This window comes from Sander lucioperca, chromosome 22 (assembly GCF_008315115.2).
Source record: "Sander lucioperca isolate FBNREF2018 chromosome 22, SLUC_FBN_1.2, whole genome shotgun sequence".
NCBI classification, from domain to species: Eukaryota; Metazoa; Chordata; class Actinopteri; order Perciformes; family Percidae; genus Sander; species Sander lucioperca.
In genome coordinates this window covers 23,646,219-23,671,763 of record NC_050194.1, presented here as the reverse complement: position 1 = coordinate 23,671,763, position 25,545 = coordinate 23,646,219, and the positions used below count along the sequence as shown (strand labels likewise).

The 25,545-nt window shown below is 43.4% G+C and overlaps 2 protein-coding genes across 10 annotated transcripts in view; one reads left to right on the top strand and one right to left on the bottom strand.

Annotated features, from left to right (window-relative positions):
- Positions 1-183: 183 nt before the first annotated feature.
- stx4 (syntaxin 4) lies at positions 184-8,927 on the top strand. 3 transcript variants are annotated; one of them, XM_031315411.2, is made up of 11 exons: positions 184-398; positions 1,511-1,615; positions 2,395-2,494; positions 3,539-3,613; positions 3,950-4,020; positions 4,159-4,267; positions 5,232-5,305; positions 7,058-7,195; positions 7,290-7,400; positions 7,516-7,607; positions 7,803-8,927. In XM_031315411.2, the coding sequence occupies exons 1-10, from the start codon at positions 369-371 to the stop codon at positions 7,594-7,596; spliced, it is 894 nt and encodes a 297-aa protein (XP_031171271.1). In that variant the 5' UTR covers positions 184-368; the 3' UTR covers positions 7,597-7,607; positions 7,803-8,927. The 3 variants fall into 3 exon arrangements, with proteins under 3 accessions (XP_031171271.1, XP_031171272.1, XP_031171270.1); XM_031315412.2 differs by having other exon boundaries at positions 7,800-8,927; XM_031315410.2 differs by having other exon boundaries at positions 7,516-8,927.
- A 359-nt stretch (positions 8,928-9,286) lies between these two features.
- Positions 9,287-25,545, bottom strand: part of LOC116060988 (Snf2-related CREBBP activator protein) — a 36,929-nt gene continuing 20,670 nt past the window's right edge. For 2 of the 7 annotated variants that reach the window (XM_035997870.1, XM_035997872.1), the window contains 16 exons: positions 24,731-24,876; positions 24,413-24,628; positions 23,910-24,074; positions 22,754-22,906; positions 22,109-22,438; positions 21,409-21,581; positions 20,894-21,207; positions 20,585-20,787; positions 20,028-20,197; positions 19,628-19,824; positions 18,698-18,812; positions 18,061-18,186; positions 17,157-17,333; positions 16,834-16,917; positions 13,765-16,146; positions 9,287-13,701 (listed from right to left, as the gene is read on the bottom strand). In XM_035997870.1, coding sequence (XP_035853763.1) covers positions 10,846-13,701; positions 13,765-16,146; positions 16,834-16,917; positions 17,157-17,333; positions 18,061-18,186; positions 18,698-18,812; positions 19,628-19,824; positions 20,028-20,197; positions 20,585-20,787; positions 20,894-21,207; positions 21,409-21,581; positions 22,109-22,438; positions 22,754-22,906; positions 23,910-24,074; positions 24,413-24,628; positions 24,731-24,876 — 7,807 coding nt within the window. In that variant the 3' untranslated portion in view covers positions 9,287-10,845. The remainder of the gene's footprint in view (positions 13,702-13,764; positions 16,147-16,833; positions 16,918-17,156; positions 17,334-18,060; positions 18,187-18,697; positions 18,813-19,627; positions 19,825-20,027; positions 20,198-20,584; positions 20,788-20,893; positions 21,208-21,408; positions 21,582-22,108; positions 22,439-22,753; positions 22,907-23,909; positions 24,075-24,412; positions 24,629-24,730; positions 24,877-25,545) is intronic. The other 5 variants (XM_035997874.1, XM_035997873.1, XM_035997871.1 and 2 more) reach the window with 5 other exon arrangements.

Genomic DNA, 25,545 nt, shown 5'->3' with positions numbered 1-25,545 from the left:
TTTTAACAGGTCGAAGATAAGCACAGTTCATAGTTTATTTGTGTAGGTAGATGGAGCCTATATTGAATACCCTTTTCCTGCCTTTTAGTAAGAGATATTGTCAATGAAAGAGTGATTTAATTTAATTTTGACGCTGTGTGTCGTTCCGCTCTGCTTCCACAGGGGGCGCCAACGAGTCGACGTCCAATGTTTTGAAGAGCGCCAGAAGAAGAAGTAGTGTTGCTACTTGAGTTTATATGTTGAATGACTGTTGATCGTAGTTTACAGTGTTTTTTACAGTTAGTTTCTCTGCTTGGGAAGAACCTACCACATTTCGCCGTAGAGTCGCAGCGTTCCCTGACATCTGACCGGCTGCTTCGCACTGAAAAATGCGGGACCGAACTAAAGAATTAGGAAATGTGAGTTTCAGACTAAACGGCTAACCTTAGCATCAGCGCACTAGCCTACTAACTTAGCTAGCCAAGTTCACTCCTTTAGTTAGTCGAGTAACAGCTTCTAACGTCAGTGTTTACCTTTGGCTAAGAAAGTACACCACTAAAAGGGATTAAAATAACAAAGTGTAACGGTTTGTAACTTCTCCGACCTATTACTTGCAACATCCGTTTGAGCCCTGTGTCCTTAAAGGATCTGCCAGGCCGGGGACAGGGCACGGCTGCTGGGATCTGCCAGGCCGGGGACAGGGCACGGCTGCTGGGATCTGCCAGGCCGGGGACAGGGCACGGCTGCTGGGATCTGCCAGGCCGGGGACAGGGCACGGCTGCTGGGCGGAGGATTTCTGTTTTTGTGTTGACACTACAGGCAAAAACGGAATGCTTTAATTGTTGAGGTTTTGGGCTATTTTGCTTCCATAACATGTCTTCTTTCAGACTAGTGGAAAGAAAATATCCAAAATTCTCATTAAGGTGTTTATTTTACTACTTTGTCCATTTGTTTCTGTAGATTTCTCCTAAATTCACCAAAAGTTGCATCAGATAATGCCTCTTTTCCATATTTAAACATTAAAAAAATAGAAAACTTATATTAATAATTGTCTTAATGTAAGTAATCAAATGGGGGGAGTGTCATGGTGATATCTGTTAGTTAAAATCTTTTAGGGCTGCCACTAACGATTGTTTCCATAGTCGATTAATCTGTCGATTATTTTCTCGATTAATCGATTAGTTGTTTGAATAATAAAAATGTCAAAACATGGTGAAAAATGTGGATCAGAGTTTCCCAAAGCCTAAGAGGACGTCCTCAAATGTCTTGTTTTGTCCACAACTCAAAGATATTCAGTTTACTGTCACAGAGGAGAGAAGAAACTAGAACATATTCACATTTAATGAGCTGCTTTTTAAATAAAAAAATGACTCAAACGATTAATCGATTATCAAAATAGTTGGCGATTAATTTAATAGTTGACAACTAATCGATTAATCGTTGCACCTCTAAAATCTTTACTCTATTCCCCTGCAGGGTCTTCCCTTCAGATGGAGATCTGTTTATTTTCTGTCTTAAATCTGCCTTTCAGAATGCGGAGGCTTCAGATGAGGACGAGGAGGGCAGAGCGCTCATGATCAAACCTGGAACCTCTTCAGCCAAAGAGGAGAAGGAGAATGACGCTTTCTTTAAAAAGGTGAAGTTTGTCTTAATGATCCAGTGCTGTGGCCGTAGGCGTAATTTACAGAGGGGGATGGGGAAGGTTACAACCCCCCCAATAATCAAAACTGGCCAGTGCAACCCCGCCCGCCCCCAATTATAACTTCCTTTACATAAATAAAGACATTGGCACCATAACTTAATGCAGAAAAGGCACAACTAGTTGCAGAAAAATTCATCAGAATGCAGAAAATGAAGTGTTTTCATATGCTCAAAAACATAACCACCACACAAACATGTTGAACCCAAAGTTACGCCCTTGGCTGTGGCTCTTGTCTGATACTTTACTGCTTTTTATATTTTATTTTGTCAACATCTCAGTCTGTGCTAATCCCAGCCTCCTTGTACTGCCGTGAATAAGGACGTGTTACTCACTTCAAACCTTTGTGCTTTTACAGAAGCTGCTGCTCCTAGGCCTGAAACTGACATCGTTTTCATTATTGATCATTCTTTCAATGAATAGATTAATCATTTAGTTTACCTAATGTAAAAAAAAAAGCTGCAATGCCCGTTGCAAGTTCCCAGAGATCCATGACCCAAAGATAATCAATTTACATGACATAAAAACAGAGAAAAGCAGTAAATTCCTCCCATTTGAGAACCTAACCAAAAGCATTTATGCTTGACGGATGAGTTGAACATTTAACAAACGTCTTCTCTGTTGATCAACTAGGTGAATAATCACCAAAAAAATGCAACTGTTAACCGTTCTTCTGCCTATGAACTTTAAAACTACAACTTGTTTCTCACTCTTAGGTGCAAGAAATCCATGAGGGGCTGCAGAGTCTCAAAAAGATGGTGTCTAACCTGGAGAACAAACAGAGAACTGTGCTGGGGGTGGCGCTGCCGGAGGAGAGTGAGTATGTTTGTTTGGGCCGTCGGTCGCTCCTGATTTGAGTTCTGATCTTGTCCATGAAGTGCATAACATGCCCGACAGGTGCTAGAAAACTGGACCAAGTCTGAAAAAAGATTTCAAAGTTGTTTACCTTTTTTATGTGAACAATAATAAACGTGCGTGGCTGATTGCTTATATAGATAGACGGAAACGAAGACGATGGATGGAATAGAAGGAAAAAAAAGTGTGTGTGTGGATGCATCTGTGTCTATCTGTATGCATGTGTTTATGTGAGTGTAGGTAGGTAGATATACGGTGTATGCGTATGTAAACACGTATAAATAAGTGAAGCATCAACTTGTTTTGTATTTAACTAAAGGATAAAAATAGACAAACGTGGTAGGACCAGAAAATATATTTTTTGAACTTCTTCCTACTCCTTTTTAGAAATGGGGAATTTCTTATTTGAATCACTTACAATGATTTTGGAAGATTGTGCTGAGATGTACATGTCCTTATTTATCTGTTATTTTAATTGTATTATATTTATATATATATATATATATATATATATATATATATATATATATATATATATATATATATATTTTTATATATATTTTTATATATATATATATATATTTTTATATTTATATATATATATTTTTATATTTATATATATTTTTATATTTATATATATTTTTATATTTATATTTATTTTTATATTTATATTTATTTATATATATTTATTTATTTATTTATATATATATATATTTATTTATTTATTTATATATATTTATTTATTTATTTATATATATTTATTTATTTATTTATATATATATATATATATATATATATATATATATATATATTTATTTATTTATATATATATATATATTTATTTATATATATATATATATATTTATTTATATTTATTTATTTATATATTTTTTTTTTTTACATGTTCAAAATAAACTACAAAACAAAACGTTAGCTTGTTTTTCTGGCAGTTGAAGTGGCGTCTGTCTGTGATCTCTGAGTTGATGTGTTTTCCTCCTGGGTCAGGTATGAAGAAAGAGCTCCAGACGCTCCGAGAGGAGATCAAGACGTCGGCCAGTCAGATCCAGAGAAAACTGAAGAGTGAGTATTGATGGAGTATGATGATTTTTGGTTTTTGGTTTACTTGACTCGCACTTTTTTTTTTGTTTATTTAGTTATTTTGATGTGGGATTTTGTTTTAAAAATCTAATTATTAATATATATATATTTTTTTTTTATTTAATTTTTGTTATTTAAGAAAAAATTCAATTTCAGTTGCACTTTTGATAAGTGGACACATCTGTTTTGCACGGTTAATGTAAATAAAGGAACATTTATCAGTCATTTGTCTGCAGCTCGTCATGAGAAAATCGTATTGTGAACTTAAATTGGTGAATCATATCGTTACGTCTCTACTTATCAATTATCTTTGGGCAGGTATTGAACCGAAGAAGGGAGAGGAGGACGGAAAATATATACCCGTAAACGTTCGGATGCAACGGACCCAGGTTGAATATAAATCCCCAGATGTGATGTGATGTGATCTCATCCGACCGTTTTGTAAATCTCAAACACGACTGCAGCTGCATGGAGTCGTTTTATTTCATTGTGGCGGTAAAGTGACCGAAACGTTTCCTTCTCTCCAGCACGGCGTTCTGTCGAGGGAGTTTGTGGAGCTGATGGGTAAATGTAACACCATCCAGTCCGAGTACAGAGACCGGAACGTGGAGAGAATACAGAGACAACTCAAAATCAGTGAGTACAACACGAGACACGGCTGATATTTCTGGTGTTTGGTTTTGTGGTCTGTCGTACTCATCACTTCCTCTCATCTGTCTGTCTCGTGACATTTTTCACGTGGTTCTCTCTCACTTTCTACTATACAAACTTCACTGTTTAGCATATATAAGCACTCTGTGATTTAATAAATGGTTTAAAGCACACTATAATGTAGTTTATATAATACATTTTTCTTTGAAAACACATTTTATATGATTACAGCTGTTTATTTACTAATTTATTCATTATCTATTTGTACAGCAGCCTCCTTTTCTGGCTGCCCACAGGAGGAGTTCGTAACTACACTAATAAACTTCTGCTTACAACTACTAAAACCATTTATTAAATGCTATTAATATACTGCTTATGAATGCTAAATTTGAGGGCCAAGTATATATATGTATATATATATATGTATATGTGTGTGTGTATGTATATATATATATGTGTATATGTGTGTGTAAAAGGGTTCTCCAATGTGTTCTCAGTTAGCCTTTTAAAATGATATCCGATCAGTAAACAGAATGTGCCTTTGGGACATTGGATGAATGGTTGCTGATAATGGGAAATGTAGATATTGCATTAAAGATCAGCCACTTCTTCACACAACAGTCGAGAACCCTTTTGCAATAATGTAATAAGCACATAATGTAATCTGAAAACTGCTGCCCTGGTTACAAAAACAATGCAACTGATCTCAGCTGGTATTCTGTCTGTAATGGAGTGGAATGGACATTTCTAAGTGACCCCAAACTTTTGACTGGTAGTGTATATAAACTAGTTTAACTACAGAGGAAAAACCCATTTCTTCAAGCGTCACAGGAGACTGACAGGAGGGTTCTTCTCTTTCGATTTCAACTCAGAGGGAGTTTTTGTATTTTCATTTTCAGTGTTTCACAACAACTTAAAACTGAAACCTTAACACACTTCTCACTTTCAGCTGGGAACAACGTGACAGAAGAAGAGCTGGATGCGATGCTCGAGAGTGGGCAGACGGATGTTTTCACCCAAAATGTGAGTCAACAGGGCGTCAACAACGTGACGCTGGAAACCACAACACAACAGTCACCTGCTGAAGCAAAGCCAAACATCAACTCATAGTTGTAGTTGTAATTACTTAAAGGAACACGCCGACTCATTGGGACATTAGCTTATTCACCGTATCCCCCAGAGTTAGATAAGTCCATACATAACCTTCCCATTTCCGTGCGTGTCGTAACTCTGTCCGATGGTTCCACCGGTAGCCTAGCTTAGCTCGGATCCTGGAGGTAACCGGCTCCATCTAGCCTAGCTTAGCTCAGATCCTGGAGGTAACCTGCTCCATCTAGCCTAGCTTAGCTCAGATCCTGGAGGTAACCGGCTCCATCTAGCCTAGCTTAGCTCGGATCCTGGAGGTAACCGGCTCCATCTAGCCTAGCTTAGCTCAGATCCTGGAGGTAACCGGCTCCATCTAGCCTACTGCTCCCAATAAGTGACAAAATAACACCAACATGTTCCTATTTACATGTTGTGATTTGTAGAGTCACAGCGTGTACAGATAACAAGGTCACATGAGACACAGCCATCTTCTAACCGTATACATACTGGGAACTATATTCTCAGAAAGGCGAAGCACTGCTACTTCTGCTACTTGGGCGGAGTGATTTGCTCGCAGCACCTGAGAAGCCCCGCGGTGAGCAGAGAGTAGCAGTGCTTCGCCTTCTGAGACTATAGTTCATGTAAATAGGAAAAATGTTGACGTTATTTTGTCACTTATTGGGAGCAGTAGGCTAGATGGAGCCGGTTACCTCCAGGATCTGTGCTAAGCTAGGCTAGCGGTGGGTGCGTCGGACAGAGTTACGACACGCACGGAGATGAGAAGGGTATGTATGGACTTATCTCACTCTGGGGGATACGGTGAATAAGACAAAGTCCCAATAAGTCGGCGTGTTCCTTTAATGCGTCATGTGTAAAATGGTGACAGATCTGCTCTGTTGTCCTCTCTCTAATCGCTCAAACTGGAACACCGATTTGGTAAGCAAAGAAAGAGCAGCAGGTGCAGCCCCCAGCGATGTCTGTAGTGTTTCAGTAGCTCATAGTGTGAAGAACCCTGCTGGCTTGTGATGTGCACTCTGTCAGAGACAGTGGTGGAAAGTACACTTTTGAGTTACTTGTACTTTAGCATTTCTATTTTATCCTACTTTATACTTCTACTCCACTACATTTATGTAAGAGCTGGAGTTACTCTACAGATTAAAATGTTGCATTAAAACACACGATAAGGGTCCAAATTGCTTTGTTAAAGATTAAGCAAGGTTTTTTGGCTTGTGACCTTTTACAGAAAAGCAGCTGCCGCCTCTTGTCATGTTTCACACGTCTAATGAGTTTATCATGTACATCAAAGAGACATTTTTAACAAACTACTAGTCCTGCCAATTACTCAATTGTTTTCATTTACATCATTGTTCAAGGCTCAAAGAGGTAAAATGATCCAATTTTTCACAAAAATCTGCAAAAATAAGAGAAAGGAATACTTAAAAAATAACCCAAATGTGTGTATTTGTTCTTCTTTCCTTTCCCATTCATGATCCGATGATTTTACTAGGACTAAGATTATGAAAGGAAGTGTTTAACTTGTAATGAAGTATTTTTACAATGTTGTACTGGAACTCTTAAAGGCTCTGAGTACGTCTTCCACCACTGGCCATAGATGAAACCTCGTGACTGTTGGCAGATTTTTGTATCGTTTACAATGCAGCTAATACGTATCGTCACTGCGCTGTTCAGATCCTGATTGACGCTCAAGCTACGAGGCAGGCTCTGAACGAGATCGAGTCGCGGCACGACGAGATCCTGAAGCTGGAGAGGAGCATCAGAGACCTGCACGACATGTTCCAGTACCTCGCCATGGAGGTGGAGGCTCAGGTAGAATAACGCTGACCAAGTCTCTTGGGCTTTTTTGTGTTTTTTTTCAGGGGTTACGAAGAGGGTCTGATTCTGATATTTCTGCCTCCTGCAGGGGGAGATGGTGAACCGGATTGAAACCAACATCAAAAACTCGGCTGACTACGTGGAGAAAGCAAAGGAAAACACGGAGAAAGCGGTCACGTATCAGCAGAAAGCACGCAAGGTACAATTTTAAATCTTAGACACCATGAAACGGACGCTCAAAAAGCCTTCCTCTGCACCCTAATCATTTTGCTCGTATGTTCATTCATCCATTTTGTCTCTCTCTCCCAATGCAGAAAAAGGTCTGGATAGCGATCTGTTGTGCCATCCTCCTCCTCATCCTAATCATTTCATTGGTCACCACCTTCGGCACCTAACACCAGGCAGTGTAAGTTGTTGGCTGTAGACTAGTTTAGCAGAAGCACATTAAAAACAAATCCCCTTTTTATGTAAATAATTTCAGCCCACAGGATGTACGGGTGAATTCTGTCTTTTTTTTTTTTTTCAACATTTCATATATTTGTCTTTGTCTAACCCTCTTGTCCTCCCAATGGGCCTTTTTGTCATTGTTTTTTTTAAGAAGAAATGTGCTTTTAACTCATAAATGACTACAATCTCGCCTGCATTTCCACTTCCACCGAAGAGGCAGTGCTGCTGGTTTATGGAAACCCCGCCCTGTCACACTCTGGTCTGCAACACAAAGACCAGGACCGTTACGTCACTGCTCTATCACCTCCTACATTATTGAGAAAAAAAGAGAGGAAATAAGTGGCCTTGAACAAAGCACAACTTAGTATTGAAACCCCACACTGGCGCTGATCATACTGTACTCAGGAAACTTTGTTGAATCTTGTTACGTTGTCGTTTCTGGATGAATTAGAGGCGCAAATAACAATTTTAATAGATTAGGGATTTCTTTTATAGGCAAATAGACTAATATAATTGTACATAACCTTTATTGCTGATGATTATGACATTCTTTATGAGAGGATTTTTTTTTTTAAACTTGATTTCGACTGCCTACATGTAACAAGTGTAAATATAATTTTTTTTTTTTTGCGTGTGGAATAACATTACCCCCCCTTTTTATTTTACGAAGGTGTCTCAGCACTGCTTTAAAAGGCCCACGGCCCACTTTCATTTGTCCTACCGGTTAGTATTTATGATTTAAAACGTTAGCTGCTGCTACGAGAAAAGTTCTGTTACCACACGTTTTTTTTTTAATCACAACTGTGTCTTCTCCTTTATGTCCATGTGAGAATGTAATGTTGTGCATTAACATTGTCAAGAAGGGATGAAGTGAGTTTTTATTTTTGCTTATTTGTTTAAATTCACACAGCATTGTTTCAGCTGCAAGTCCTCACGGCTTATCCTGAGACACACACACACACACTTCATCAGTTTGTCACATTGTGCAAATACTCCTTTTGTCTTGTTATAATTTGTTGAATTATGTAGAGAAATCCTGGAGCAGTGATAACTAACCAGAACACACATTTACGGAGACAAAAGGTGCACGTTTTGCACCACTACGTGACAAATCTGTAAAGAAAAACAAACCAAAACTTATGTTAAGGGTTGTCCTTTTTGAGGCAGAAAGAAAAGGGTTGACGCAGAGCAGTGACTTTACTGTGTAATATTACGCCTGTTGAATTTTGCATCACTCATTTATTTGAATGGGTTTTTAAAATAAAATACTGCCATCTAATATTCTGTTTTCTTGTGTCATTAATGGTTTTGTTCACCTGTGAGATGTCAAGCCGCCTACACGTGATCAGAGGTAAAACGGCGAGGTAGGGCGTAGCGCAGGTATGTCATCACTTCTCGTGGCTGCCTCCTTTCATGGTTGCACCTTGAAAGATCAGCGACAACAAGGTCAAAGTTTAAATAATTTGAACTTTGAGCGCAGTGCTTGGCAGCTATTAGGAGCCAAGGGTCCACCACCCCCCTGTAGGAAAGAGATGGCACAGCAACTAACAATTTTTTTTTTTTACTACAAGTAATTAAAGTATGACATGAACTTGTATTTCACCCACAAACATTCAACGCAATGAAAAATGGCAACTAATTTTTGGTCTTTTTATTCAACTGTAATTGTCTTAATTTTTCAAGTAAAACAATGTGGAATTACAAGGGATCAAAGGAATGCAACAAATAAAGAGAGACAAATCAAAAATAAGACCATCACCATAAACTAACCCCCCACCACAAAATCACCGTTGCTCAAAATAGCTTCGACAAGTCCAAAAGTAAATCGACAATTTACAGTCATCTGGAACTGTACCAGTAATTTTATTCACATATTTTGTCCAAGTAATTTTTTTTTACATGAACCAAGAGCAATGAAGTGATGCTGACAAAAGATTCAGGTGAAAAATAAAACATTAATTTGGTAGCACTGATGCACGAGGTGCTTTTCTTGATGTTCTCTGGGGTCTTTTTGTTTGTTTGGCTTTTTTTTAAATGAACGAGAGAAGCTCAACACCGCTGCTTCAGGCGCTTCACAAGGCAATCTAAGGTTCAAACCCATTTGGCCAAAGAGGCACTCTTAATTTCAATAACATTTACTTGCCCTTTTGATATAAATACGTGACAAAGTAGACCGTAACTATAACTGCCTTTGGGAAGATTAGGAAAAAGAAAATTAATTTATGCTGCTCCGGGTCTGTGGTCAGAAGCAAAAGATGATCCAAGACTATTTGAAAGTTCAATGAATGCACTTTCAAACTGTAGAGATACATCGTGAGGTACCGGGAACCAATTAATCGACTGAAGTTGATGTAAAAATGTATTACTACACCACAATGTACTCAAAAAGCCGAGGGCCACAATATCAGATGTGCAAATGAGAAATGCAAGGCTGGATTTAAAAATGAATCCAAAGAACAGAAACTTGACATGACAAAAAGGGGGCCCAAGCAAAGACAAGCTCCAGCATAGTGCAGCAAAGATCACATTGACAGATCTGGTCTCTTCCTAATACCCTGGAAGAAATAATAAAATATGCATAACTTATCGACTGACTACAAAGAAACAATAGTCAGGACAGCTGATGAAATTTTTCAAAACCAAACTCTCTAAAACCTCCAACTTACAATACAACTGGTCACTCTTACACTCAGTTTTTAATGTCACACAAATGACTTTTCATTTATGACCCTTACAGAGGGTGCTGTATAATCCCATCTTAACACATAAGATCTGAAGAGTGTTCCAGTCTTTAATGATTACAGTACATAATGTGAGCTAACAACTTTCCTTTATTACCTCTTGCACCTTTTGTCCCCCTCAAGTCCCAGTGGTGAATGTATCCACTGTACCACCTCTCTGTCTAGTTTACGGACGCACAGCAACGGCGCCACATTTTTTTTTTTTTTTAACTCTCAGTCCGGCATCCCTGAGCCTTCCCCCGGCTGACAATGGCTGAGCTGGTGAGCGGACCAGCTCTAATTGGAAAGGGAGAGGGCCCAAGAGGCAGGGAGGTCCCTGGCTTGTGCAGCACTCAGTTCCCTTGCATTCATCAGAGTGCACACAAAGCAGCAACCTTACAGGTCAGGACATGCTTTCGTATCGTGCTCTGCAACGCGCTCTCGCTTCCATTTTTTCCTCTCCGTTTGGCACTCTGATCATGTCTTGTTGTGACGATTTTGACCAGAAGAGGAGCGGGTGCTTGCGGCCGGTGACCTGGCCTGCACCGCTGCGAGTGCTGCGACGCTACGCAGCACTCTATCCGGCGTCCCCTCTGTTCCTGAACTGCTGTTAACCTCCTGCGAGAGCCGGTGAGACCTCCTGTCCTTCCGACTCTCCCTGTGCTGGCCCTGCTTGCCTCGTTTGTCTCTGCTCTCCGAGCTGCGATCCCTCTCGCTGCCGGAGGACGTGGCGCGGGACTCTCTGCGCTCAGTGTTCTGAGAGCTGATGCTGCGGGTGCATTGGCTGCTGTTGCTGCTGCTGCTGCTGCGGCTTCTGCTGCTGCGCCCGCCACCGTCGCCCTCGCCGTCGCTGCTCATGCTGCTGCAGGCACTGTGGCCCCGGGACGAAGACTGCGCCTCTGCCTCGCCTTCCTTGCCCCCCGACGACTTCCTGCTCCCCCTCTCCTTTTCCTCCGCTTTAGACCTCTTGTACTCCGCTTCCAGGGGTGGAACCAGAGAACCGGGGCACTGTCTGGTGGAGCGGGAAGCCGAGCGACTTGTCTGATTGGGCGTTGAGGGTTTGCTGCCAGTGCTTTTATTATTAGTAAGATTTACAGAGTTGCTCTGTGGAGAGGCTGGTACACTTTTGCTTTTAGGCTTTTGGTTTTTGTCAGAAGAGGAGGCAGGGGAAGTCCCAGCGGCCTTAGCACCTGAGTCTTTCCGAGGGGTGTGGCCAGGGGTATCCACCCTGCCTTTCATTGCTAGGAGCTTGGCTGCCGCATTGAGTGCCGAGCACCTCTTCCCCAGAACTTCGGGCTCAGGAGGCACGACGCTGTTTGTCTGAGCTTTGCTGTCTTGTAAAGGCTGAGATCCTGCAGACTTCCTGGTGATCCTAACAGAAGATGTATCACTGCCAGACTCTGCACCTGTGGATGTGTTGGCGTTGTTTGATGCATTTCTGTCAGAGCTGCACGAGAGTTTCTTTCCTTGCCGACTGTTGCCCTTTTCCCTCTCCTGATCTTGTAGCCCGTGCTTGGCTGAGCGAGTCAATCGGCGCTCCTTCCTGCTCTCGCCGTTGTCAGAGTCCGAGGAGGAAGAGGACGAACTGGAACGCCTTCCCCGAGACGTAGCGGTGGTGAGCGCCTTCTTGCCACCTTCCCCTTCCTTCCCCCCACCCTCTTCGTTTTTCTCCTCTTTCCCCGTTTCTGAGGTGACATCCATTCGCCTCTTCTTGGCAGGATGTCTGTTCTCGTAAGTCCTCTTGTGGTGAGCGTGACGAGTGAGGGTTGATGTTGATGTAGATGATGACGAAGAGGATTGAGCAGACTCCTGGCTACTCTGGCGACTAAGAGGCCTTTTCTGGATTGGAGTTTTCTGATCTTCAGTAGTTTGCTCAACCGTCTGTTGCTTGGGTTTTTCTTTCTGAGTGGCAGTTGCAGGCTGCGAGTCTCCGCCTGCTCTCTCCCTTCCTGACTCAACGTCTTTGGTCTCAGAGGAACTCTCCACCTTTCTCCTTTTAGGCTGAGACTCACAGATGTCCTCCTTGTTAGGCTGAGACTCGCAGATGTCCTCCCGTTTGTCATCCTCCTTCTTGCTAGACCTTGATTCAGGCTCCGCAGCGTTTACTTCCATTTCGGTCGCCCTGTCCGGGTCACTTTTAGATGCAGACACTTTCTTCGTTGGCTCTGAAGATTGTTTCTCAGACGAAGCACTAGAGGATGCAGATGTGGGAACCGGGGGCATGGCCTCTGTCTGGGCAGATGAAGACACATCTGGGGAAACATCTGTGGATGCAGAGCTTCCTACTTGCAGGGAAACGACAGCAGACGTTTGTGTGGTGGACACCGTCTGGGCTGGGGCAGCTGCGGTAGCTGCTACGGCTGCTACGGACGCAGGGGTGGCTGTGGTAGTCGATACTTGGGTAGTTGTGACGTTTGTGGTGGCAACTGTAATGGACTTTTCTGGAGATGGAGTTGTGGGGACTGGGGCACCTGTGGAAGTTCTTACTGGGGGTGGGGGGATCTTGACAGTCTTTTCTGCAGTTGTAGCAGGAGTCGTTGAAGTTGTGCATTCTTTGGAAGGGGCTGCTGCTGCTACTACAGGGGTCATTCCTGGGACCCCCTCTGCTCTCTCTGTTGGGGAAGATGAAGTTACTGTAACTGTCTTTGCCTCGGCTGTGGTGGTCACACTGGCAGATGTTGTAGTTGGGGAAGGAGTGCAGGTTGGGGTTGGTGTAGCAGCAGGTTTTGTTGAGGATGTGGAAACAGCTGGAACAGTTTCCTGTGCCTGTGTAGCCACTTGAACTGTTGTTGTTGGTGGTGGTGGTGGTGGTGAGGTTGAGACGGGTTTGGTAGGGACTGTAGTTGTTGTCACATTAGTCTTTGCTTGAGCTGAAGAAGATGGAACTGTGTTTGCAGCCGATGATGAGACCGTAGTTACTGATGGTGTGCTAGACGTAGACATCGTTGGACTTGCAGTGGGGACTGTGCTTGGACTTGTTGAGTTTGATGGACTAGCTTGGACTGATTTTACTGTTGTTGTCATAGTTGTTGCTGTAGTGGGAGGAGATGTTGAGGTTGGTTGTGGTGAAATTGAAGCTGGGCTAGTAGCTGTAGCTGAAACCTTCTGGGTGGCAGCTGGAGCGGAGGATAGAGCAGCCGGAGCAGAGGTTACACAAGCTGGGGTGGATGATACAGTAGCTGGAGCAGAGGATGCAGTACATGGGGCGCAGGATACAGTAATTGGGGCAGAGGATTCAGTACATAGGGCGGCCGATACAGTAGCTGGGGTAGACGTTATAGCAGAAACCTTCTGGGTGGCAGTTGGAGCGGAAGATAGAGAAGTTGGAGCAGAAGATAGAGAAGTTGGAGCAGAGGATATAGCAGCTGGGGCAGAGGATACAGCAGCTGGGGCAGAGGATACAGCAGCTGGGGCAGAGGATACAGCAGCTGGGGTAGATGTAGCAGAAACCTTCTGGGTGGCAGTTGGAGCGGAAGATACAGAAGTTGGAGCAGAGGATACAGCAGCTGGGGTGGATGTTGTCGATGAAAGAGCAGAAGCTTGCGGCAAGTCCTTAACAGCCGTAGTTTTAGTTGTGACCGATTGTACTGTAGTAGTGACTGCTGGTGTCACGCTGACTGTTTTTGATATTACGTTAGCAGCTTCTGTAATCGTTGTGGCAGGTACTGATGTTGGAACTGCGCGGACGGCCACGGCAGAAGACGACACAGCCGATGGAGTGGTAGCAGCTGGTGTGGAAACCGTGGTGGTTTTGGCAGAGTCTGTTGTTGTGTAACCTGAAGGGTTCAGCTCTACGGGAGCTTTAGGAGCAGTGGAAACCACAAGTGTTGGTTTTGCGCCTGCAAGAGTTGGCGTGACAGCGCTGGCAGGTGGCACTGGAGTTGTAGAAGTGGGGGGAGCAACGACGGGGCTGATAGCAGACATAGAAAGTGAGACAGAGGACGCAGAGGACACCTGCATTGACGCTGTGTCTGAGCTTGGAGCTGTAGCTGAACTAACAAATTGGGCCAAGGCTGATGTGGAGGCAACCACAGGAAGGGGTGCAGGTGCTGTGGGTGCTTTGACTAAAGCTGTGACTGTTGATGTAGAAGCTTTATCTGTTGTTGTTGTTGTTGTTGTTGTTGTTGTTGTTGTTGTGGGGGCTCCTTCTGGATTTGGAGCAGGGGCTGAAACCTTAGTCTTAGTGTCCGTTTCCTCATTTTTGGTAGACTGGGAGGCCTGACTTGTAGTGACAACAGCAGCTATAGGGGTCTCCGAATTGTGGGGGGACAAGACAATCGACTCTGTGCTGGCATCTGTTTTTGATATACCAGATACACCAGTAGTAGTAGTGGTCTCATTTTTAGAGTTCTGTTCTTCACTGACAGTTTCTGACGTGGTTGTAGAGTCTTTGCGAGGACGACCCCTCTTACGTTTTGGGGAGAGAGGGGGGTTCCCCTCCTCAACTGGCAAGGTGGGCTGTGGGGAAGCGGCCACTGTGTTGTCAGACTCCGGTAACGTAGGAGGAGTCTTAGGGGGCCGGCCCCTCTTTCTTTTCAAAGGTATCACAAGAGAATTCACACTGGACTCTGTAGAGGGTGAGTCTTTGCCAGGTGGTATGTCAGTTTTTCTGGACTGGTTCCCTCCTCTTCCTCGACCCAATTGCTGCTGTTGCTCTACAAGCTGGGCGGCCATGCGAGATTCAGTTTCCAACCTGCGCCGTACAGGAAGATTTCTCAGCACAGGCATGTCAGGAGAAAGATGGGGTGGGGAATATGGAGGATAACTTCTGACAGGCGGTGGGTGCACAGACTGACTCTGAGTAGAGTCTTGGTCCTGAGGAGATTTGGTAATGGCCCCTTTAGCTTTGCAGTCAGGGCCCAATGGTGACGTGTTGTCTTTGTTTGGTTCGTCGACCAATCCGGCAGTGTTCTCCTCCACGGTTGCCTCCTCTGAAGAAGCTCCACCTCCAGTGCCGCTTCCTCTCCGCCTCCTCCTTCTTGGCTCCTTCTCCTCCACTACCGTGACCAGTCTCCCTGGAAGCTTCCGCAGGACTTTGGCTGATGGAGAGTCTTCAACCAGGCCCCGCAGGACTTCACCGTCTGCGGACTGTCGCTTACGAGGTGACCGGGAGCTGGTGGAGGGGGGAGACATGGCGCTGTTGTCTTTGGTGTCCTCATCTTTTGCCTGTTGGTCCAATGGGCAGCTGGATTCTAGCTCAGACTCAGACAGCCTCCTCTCATTCTCCCCGTCTTTCTCCTCTCTGCAGGCTTTGGAGGTCTTGCCGTCAGTCTCCCCAGCACACTGTTGTTTCCCTCCAGGGGGAGAGGTGGTAGGAGGGGAAGGCACTGGACTTGGATGGGAGCGGTTTGGCAGAGTCCTGGTTTTGATAGTCTGGTGATCTCTGGTAGGAGATGAGGCTTTCGAAGATTTGGAGGAATCCTGAAGCCTGGTCGATGAAGAGGTTTTCTGATGGTCTGTGCGGGACGGGGTGGTAGACGCGGCGTCTTTGGCAGATCCTCGTCCTCTCAGACCACAGCGGAGTCTTTCTGGCACTTCTCTCGGGGACGTCTCAGACTCTGTTTCGGGCGAAGCCCCACGCAGCCGACCACTAGTCCTGGTAGAGGTGACAACCTTGTCCTTGTCCTTGGGTTTACGGCCTCGGCGGGCTGGCTGAGTAGGCTCCACAGACGCTGGCGGTGACAAAAAGTCATCGTCCTCGTCATCGGATGAAGCGTGGAGCTTCAGGCCCTCTTCCTTGGCCTGGTCCAGGCCCTTCCTGGCGGCCTCCACTTGCTCCTAAACAGACAGATTGTTTGAAGTTTGGTTTCTACAAAACTGATAAAATGTCTTAATGTTTAGGTTCTGAGGGACTACAGAGTTGGACAAAGTACTTAAACATCTAACAATAGAACAAAAAGCAAGTTGTTAGACCAATACCCCTTTATTACTTTTAAGTCATTGTTGTGTCTATTTGTGACTTATTAATTAGTGGTGGCCATGATGGCTTTCAAGTTGAATAAACACCTGAGTCAAATCCAAAATGATGAATTTCACCAGAATGGTATTTAGCAGTGCTGAAACGATAAAATGAGTCAATTAATGGATTGGTCGATTGACAGAGAAGTCATTTTGATAACTTAATTCAGGCCAATTATCAAGCAAAAAAAATTCCAAATATTTTCTGGTTACAGTTTGTCACATGTGAAGGTTTAATACTTTCTCAGTTTTATATCATTGTAAATTCATTATTTTAAGTTTTTGACTGTTGACCAGGCAACATGAAGATAACCACTAGTTGCAGCCGTAGTATTGATCTTAAGACAACAGTATCCGTTTCTGTTCCTTTGTACACCCTTGTTCCTTTGTGTTGAGGATAGGAATTAACAGGAGTCTGAAGTCAAAGTTGAATTTATCTTAAACTTTTAAAAAGCCGAGCTGATGAGACACAAATCTGTTATTTATTAGGTGAAGATGTGGCGTTACCTCAGCCTGCTTCAACTCCTCCTTGCATACGTCTTCTAATGAGGCTTCCAGGAAGTTCATGGCGTAGCGTTCAATGGGAGTGAGCTAGAGAGTGAGCAAATGTTGTGTTAACAGAGCATAACATATAATATAAATGCAGACATACAGCAGAAATACCCCCATCTTCACTGACAAGAATGCCTCACAGAAGTTATCATTTCTGCTGTGAATAGAAACTATTTATTTTGTATGTCAAAGATGTACTCCCCAGCCGTTCAAGAGCTCAAACCAATGTTCCATTCTCGATTTTAAATTAATAATTCAACAACGGAATGATTATTCACCTGCTCCACCAGAGCAGCGATTTCCTGCTCGGCCTTCGAGAGCTCCTCCACTTCCTCTTGCTCCCCTCCATCATCCAGCGGTATGTTCTCGTTGAACTCCGCCAGTTCTGCCACCTGCTCTGCTTTGGCCTGCGAGGCTGCGACTATGTCCTCCTCATCCTCGGCACGACACAGGGCCTGCGACAATCATTTCAAGATGATTCAAGAGGTTAATATATACACCATATTTGATAGAACAGCTTTGTTTTGACAGTATTAATTGAGGTTTAGGTTAATATTTTTGGAGTTGATGTATAGACTGTATAAGTGAAGCCAAAACATCTCAACAGCCCCCTGGTGGCTGGCTGCAGTCATAAATCCCGCCCTTTTCATGTTAGCGGATGGGACATGGACCAAACTAATTTTAGGTAATTCTGATCACGCTGATGTTTGTTAAAGTGTTTATTTTTCTGATCAGTTTGGTTTTTATCAGTTCTTTGATGCTATAAAAACGGGGTGAAACGTCATCACTGAGAGCTGTGACTGACTCGCGATTGGTCGGGCGGGTGTATGGGCGGGACTTTTAGCGACTCCACTGCCCAATGACTAGTGTGCAGACTCTGACTCCAAAATTACTAGATGGCAGCGCCCGTATCCGAGATATTTTGGCTTCACTTTTGTAAAGTGGGAGGAAGTGGAGACGCATCGTCCATCTTTATATACACAGTCTATGGTTTGGACATTTAACATCAGCAAGTCCCATTAAATACAGCAGTCCCGCTAAATTTTGACATGTATAATTTTCAAATTTAACAACAAGGAGATTGTTCAACTTTGTCCTGTGCTGCAAAATAATGTTTTGGATAATTACCACATGTTGGGTGCTACATACAGAATATTTGTTGGTATATGTGATGCATCTAACCTGCTCCAGAATGGTGGTGCTCTGTTTGTTGACGGCCTCTTCCTCCTCGGGTTGGGGCACCGATAGCTCCGCTGCCACATCCCTCCTCTCCCCTTCGTTCATATCAAACAGCTCTCGGATGGTTTGCTGAGGAACAAAGTGAAAATGAGACACATTCAGCTCAGGAAAATGGGTCTGTGTACTTGACGGGAAAAAAAAAAGCTAATTGAAAAGGCCCTTGAAAAGCTAAATGTCCTGATGTTGAAATACTCAAAAAGAGCAGCCATGCTAATGGTGTCAAGTGGTATTAATTGAAAAGGGAGATCTGAACATGTTTAATGAAAGGGGAAGAGGACATAGCCTGTGTTTCTGCAATGAAAAACATTTCTTGATGTGCTCAGTCATCAAGCACACCCCTACATGTTTGTGTTTGGATAAACCAATGATTCATCGTCACATTATTAACAGGTTTTTAGACAGAAGAGAGAAATTAAGATACTTTGTACGTTGAATTTAACGTGAACCTCTGCACTTTTATATTACGTGCAGCCAGAAACAGTACGGTGTGGTAAATGGTGTCCTGTGTCCCCAAACAAAGGCTATTGTTAGTGAAATAAATATGTTATGTACGCAAAGCACGTCCACTGTAAATGCCTACCTGTTTGAAGAAGGCAGTGGTAAAGTTCCCTCCTTCAATAGCCATATCTCCCAGCATCCTCTTCTGATTGGCTTTCTTTAAAATGTTCTCCTCCACTGTTCGCTCACTGATCAGCCTGAAGAGAAACATAAAAAAAAAAAATAATAATATTTTTAACATTTAACATTAATATGTTGTTGAAATCTAATTTCTTTATGGGGAATTTTAGCAAATACCATGGCCTTAAAATAACATGGGTACTGATTGACAATTTAAAAACTGCCATTTCCTGTTCTCCTGTCACACCATGTATCTGTAGTCTTATTGTTTCCTTGTCTGCTATTTAACTTTGTGAAAAAGGCTCTTTATATGTCCTACCCAGACAGCCTTTTTTTTTTAGGTGTACGTTTTCTAGGACCTAGGTATTGTGCGTGCTGGACTACTAGCATGCTTACTGACACACGTTATTGATTATTAATGTTATTATTTACACTTGTAACTTGCTTTTTTTACTGCAATGGCATTCACATGTCTGCCACGAGGAAAATGGGAGTGTGGGGACTTTCCAGTATGTTATCTTGAGATTAGAATTACAACATCTCCTGAAGGTAAATTGTGACATCCTGGCACCACTTCCCTTCTTAAAAATCATGCGTGGATCTACATTTGGATATAAAACCTAGCTTTGGAAAAAAAAAACTGTACATTTTACAGACCAAAGAATTTACCACTCTGTCTCGTTAAGATCACTTTATACTTCCTGCTTTAATCGAGTGTTTAAAGGTCAAAATGAAAGTGAAACTGCAGCCTTAAAAAGACCATATGTGACCGAATCATTTAAAGAGGTTTTGCCTTTTTCTACTCGGTCCTGTTTAACTGTACAAAGCGATTGCATAGCGGTTAATCAGTCACAAATGTATTGCTCGTGTAAATGCACTTTTACGGCGTCACCTGTAGATGTGGACGTCTCTGGTCTGGCCGATTCGGTGGCAGCGGTCCTGGGCCTGAGCATCCATGGTGGGGTTCCAGTCACTGTCGTAGAAAACTACTGTGTCCGCCCCCGTCAGGTTCACCCCTACACCTCCGCTGCGAGTTGATAAAATGAAGCAGAAAATACGCCGGTCTGCGTTGAAGCGCTCCATTAGAGACTGAAGGAGAAGTAAGAAGATGCACAGAGAATAACCATTAAGTGACGGCAGACTGACTGGACCCCAACTTGATTTTTTGTTGAATATTTTCCTTTCTTTTTCGGTATATTAGGAGAAGACTTAAATATTCAGCTTGGTTTTTGTGTAGGCAGTAATAATTCTATTTTCACACATGGTTGTTTGAAAATACCGTTAGCACTAACCTGTCTCTGCTCCACACGGGTGCTGCCATCCAGACGGAGGTAGATGTGTCCGTGGTAGTTAAGGAACTGCTCCAGCACATCTAACATACGCGTCATCTGCGTGAAGATCAACACTCTGTGACCTCCTGTCTTCAGCTTTCGCAGCAAAGTGTGGAGAGTCTGCAGCTTACCTGCACACCGTAAGAATGCAAATAATTTATTTAGAAAAACAGAGTTGCCACTACTAGGAAACAACACACAGGCAGAACACATCTATAAAAACAAGCTAGGATGGGGAACTTATGGAGATGATTTTATAAGACTAAATGTGAAAGCAGGCTTCCCTGAATCAGTTCCCTGAAGCATCAGCCAGGGGTGACCAGAGTTTTAAGAGCAGAAACAATTTGATTCAAGGAGGCAATTTTATGACTTAATAAATAGATAAATAAGTAGATAATTGTCTGCCATCACATTAAGACTAAATAAAGAACAACAATGCTCGCTGCTGTGAGTTTTCTTTGGAGTATTACTGCTCTGGGTATCAAACATGCTGCAAAAGAAGCATCTTGAGACCTTACCACAATCATACTGTATGAGCCTCAGGTCCGGGAACTGGGTCCGCATGTAACACTGGATACGATGGAGACTGCGAGTAAGCGGAGTGACTTGAGTTGACAGCAGGGTGGAGAAGACTGCCTGCTTGTGGCTCACAGAGGGAGGAGGATGGCAGCAGTGCATGGAGATCGGAGGAGCCTCCACTGGGGGAATCGCAAATGTAAACCTAAAATGGGGCACAATAAATAACCGTTATGTCACAAATCTTTCCTCTTGCTCGAAGCTCTTGTATCCACAGAACATTTGAACCAATCAACTGATCAATTATCTACCTGTCTATAACATCATTGAGCAGCTCCAGCCTGTCATCAATGCTGTGGATGGCCTCTCTCACAGCGGGACTCTGAAGCCAGAAGTCGTATTTGTTTTGCCACTGTGCGAACAGACAGCTGCTGTGGCCCGAGCGGCCCCACTCCCCCTCAGAGCTCAGGGCGGCTGGCGAGGGACGGGGACCAGGGAGAAAAGTCAAAAAGTTCAAAACCTCCCGGCCGTACATGGGCTTTGCCGCACAGTGGTTCTCGTTGACTCGAATGATGAAGTCCAGCCGGCTGTCGCGCTGCTGTTTATGGCAGTCTGCCAGCCATGGCTGTCGAGTAGAAGAAGGTAAACATTAGCCAGGTAAAGAGCTGGAACACAAGATGCTAAAACAGCACTGATTGTATGTACAATAGTTGTAACAGCGAGATATGTGCTGTTAAAATGCGTGATGAGATAAATCACCTTAAAATTGGAAGAATTCAACTACTCTAGTGTATTTTTGCTTTGGTCTGTAGATGAACTTGCTTACCATGTGGAACGGAGAACGAGGAGGTGGACGAGGGACTCTCCTGGGTGGAGGGAAAGTTCTTGCACTTGTACTGGGCCTCGACTTCGTGGTAACTGGTGTTTGACTGGTGCTGTCACGTGGTGCTGATGAAGAAGCCTTTGACGCAGAGGACGAGGAGGCCAGCTGAACTGGAGCTGAGGGGAGAGAACAAATCAGAGAGTTGTAAATAACTAAATTCTGCAGCACTCCCAGCAGCCATTCACTTGAAAAAATGACCATGGATTTCATTAAGTTAACAAAGAGAAACAATTTCTCCCGAAATCACTAAACTTTTGCGGTCAGATCTGATCTGTTAACTCAGTAGTGAATTTATTGTTCGCAGACGACTTGCAGATTTTGGATTCAATACCCAATGAATAGACTGCAGTCCTTATGGTATACTAACTTCGTCTGACTTGTAACTTGCCATAGGCACTGAGACTACTAAACGGCTTCCTGTAACTGCCTAAACGTTTCTGCATGTTTCCTCTTACATAACACGCTGCACACATCTGGAACTCTAAGCAGATTTTTAAAAAATGGGATAGTAGGGAAGAAAAAAAAAATGACTAAAGATTAGTTTCCATAACGATCTGACCCAGTTCTGCTTGGCATGCATGCATGCATACAGCATTATGAATCATAGCTCAGAGAGAATAAAAGCTTGAGCTCATTCTCTCACCTGGCTGCTCTGTGCTTGATGGAGGAGGCTGCACTACTTTGAGGACGGGGCGAGGGGGGTGGGGCTGGTTTGGGGTTGAGCTAGGGATTCCGGGAGGAGCTATGGTGTAGTGGGCAGTAGCGGGACCAGGGGTGCGCTGGACAATTTGCAGTGGGGCAGTGCTTCTGACAGAGGTTGTGTTGGCGTGGGGGTGCGGGGAAAGGGAAGTATGAGGAGCGACACGAGGGGAAGGGGCCACTGCCAGGGTGGGCACAGGCCCACCGTCCTTGCCTGCTGTCTGACGCACAACGATCTTCACAACGCCGGGGCTGCTCACCATGGCGGGGGGCACTGAGGAAACATGAAATACATCAGCTGTGAGCTTCTTTATTAAACAGATACAATACTGAAAACTTCAAAAGACAGGATTTAAATTGATTTCCTGACGGAGGTCGTCATAGGATAACGTCCAACAAAAAACATTTCTAAGTCTTGAGGCAAAATTTTCTTTAACATAAGAGTCAAAAGTTAAAAATGATTTGGCTAATTCAGACGTTCAAATGAGATTTTAGGATTTTAAGGGCAGAATTGTATGAAAGCCTTTTAAGATAATTTAAGATAATGTGTCTGTCTGTTAAGAGGCAGAACATGAAAGAGAGCGCAAACCTTGTGCTACGGCATTGTGCGGCAGCCGATTGGTAGGTGGAGCAGTAGAGGTGTTTGCAGGATGTGTGTTGGCTGCGCTCTGGACAGCCACCTGGGCCGGCTGGCTGATGAGGTGATGCTGCACCCCGCTGGACACCAGGTGCATCACATTACCTGCAGTGAGTCAGACGGGTTATAATCAGAGACTTTTGCTCCTCAGATTCTCAAATAACCACATTATTGCACACAATACCCAATGAATTAAATGATTTCTTCATTGGGAGATCAGGTTTAAATAGATTAAATTAATATATAAAAACGTAGAGCTTTGTCAAATTCAGTGAATATCTCCTCACAGTCAGCTCGCTGTCCGTTGTGTGCACACTGAAAAAAGAAACCTGGTGTTCACACACAGCCCCTGCTCTATAAATAGAAAACAAACAAAGTCGTTCTGACCAGGGCACACTACACTATTCTGCTCGTGCTCGTGCACAGGACAGGGATGTATAAAGAGAAAGGCAGCGGTAAATCTGGCACATGCTAACGTTCTGAAGGAGCACTGACGTGAGGGGTATTTGCTTGGGTGTAGAGATCAAATATCAGAAATAGTTTTCCTGAATCGCAGACTCCACCTTTAATATTGTTATTGTTATAACTCACAATTATTGTTGTAAATTGCACTTTTGTATATTCTGAAGAAGCAGCGACGAAAATGTTGTTTTAACCGTCAATGTCATTATCCATACTGCAGCACAGATTTAATGAGGTTTAAAATCTAATTTAGTTTCACTTAAGTATTATTATAAGGCAAACCTTTGCCTATAATTTGTATTTTGGTATCTGGTGTGAAGCCAAATAATATCCAGATAACATATTGTGATCCACTTTTTAAAGAATTTTTTGGGCATTTTAGGCCTTTATTTAACAGGACAGCTGAAGAAATGAAAGGGGAGAGAGTGGGGGGAATGACATGCAGCAAAGGGCCGCAGGTCGGAGTCAAACCCGCTGCGTCGAGGAGTAAACCTCTATATATGGGCGCCCGCTCTACCAACTGAGCTATCCGGGCGCCCGTGATCCACTTTTAAAATAAAATTAACTAACCTAAAAGGAATTAAATGACAGAAAAAACCCTCCCTTCATTTCACCCACAGTAAGTACGAGGCAGTTTTACACGAACCGTGAACTGGGCGTGGAGAAGCTGCTGGGACTTGGTGGATCTGAGCTCCAGACAGAGTCAGCTTGTTGCCCTGAAGCTGGAAGGTGACGGGTTTACTGCCCTGACAGGACGACACAGGTCGCCCTGCCAGGGAGGCAAGCTGGGCTATGCTCACCACCTCACCAGCTTAGGAAGGAACATAGAAAGAAGATGTGGATTAGAAACAATATTAGATTCAGTTTACTCCAAAGTCAGTTATTGTTTGTTTATGAGTTAAAGATAAAAGAGTCTTTAAAACGGTGGAGCACAAGGTTGTGAACAAGGACCAGTGTGTATGATGTTTGTTTAGAAAAGGTGTGTGCACATTTAGCTGCTGGACTGACTCAAAACAAAAAGTTACAAAAGTACTCAATATTAAATCAAACTGACAGCTATCATCCAGGGTGGAGTTTAAAGGAGATAACATGTTATCTGTTCTGAAAGACAAACAACTGAACTAAAAAAGGACATCAGTGTGGACTTACAGGGCAACCTAGCCTGCATATCTGGACTGAGCAGAACCCTCTGGGGCAGGACGCTGCCGGGGTTTGGACTGGGATGAGCCGGGATGCTGGCTGTGCATGGGGCAGCGGGAGGCCGTACGGTCAGCACTGGCTTTGGAGCGCTGGCTCTCACTGCAGTTTGAGCTGAAAGATGCAGGGACGGGCGAGGAGCAGCCGTGGTCGACACTGAACACACCACTGAAAAATGAAAAAGGACGTTCCGAAAATTACGTAAAAAATAAAAAGACCTGCAACTGCAAAATACATGTCTAGGGTAAATTATTTTTTCCCTTCACTTGCCTTGTTGAACTACAGGGGCAGGAGTTGAGGGGACTTCAGTAACTGGAGGAGGTTTGGGGGTCTGTGCTGCAGGGGGTACCGAGCAGGTAGGCTTGTTCATCAGTAGGACCGCTCGATTATCACTTTTAGGAGGCGACTGGAACATCCTGAAACACAGACAGACCAACATACAAAAGATCAAATGATGAATTCATACATTTGTTTCTTAATATACATTTTACACGTATTAAAACCTATTATCATTATCCACGACTGCACTTCTGACAGCTTATTATATTTTTAATATCTGAAAATTTAAATTAAATTTTTTTTAAGTCCATTATTCAAAAAGTGCTGCCATTTGTTAGCCCAAACAAAAGAAAAAGACACTTTGGTGTGTGTGTGTGTGTGTGATTAAAAGGTTGGCTGCTGTAATACGCAACAGGGAAGCTGAAGAAAAATCAATTGCACTCACTCCTGCCAATAACAGCATATATTGTTCACACTGCCATTAACACTATTGATAGATTATCCAGTTTGATTGCTTGTAGGCAGAGCTGCGGCTAGACAACAATTTAACATTTACACCAATAATGGAGGCCTGTCAACTACTTTCTATGCATTTTAGGTACTTTCATACCGTTCTTAAGTGTTGAATTGCAGTGTTGAACTTTTCAGAGTCCATTTCTTGAGGAAATATATTAAGTAAGATAATTGACATCATTTTAGATGCTAAATAATCCTGATAGACTTTTGCTGGCTGTAAAATGTTGGTCCGCTTCTCTTCACCGACACATTGAGCTTTCAAAGCCCAGTTCACACCAAACATTTGTGAA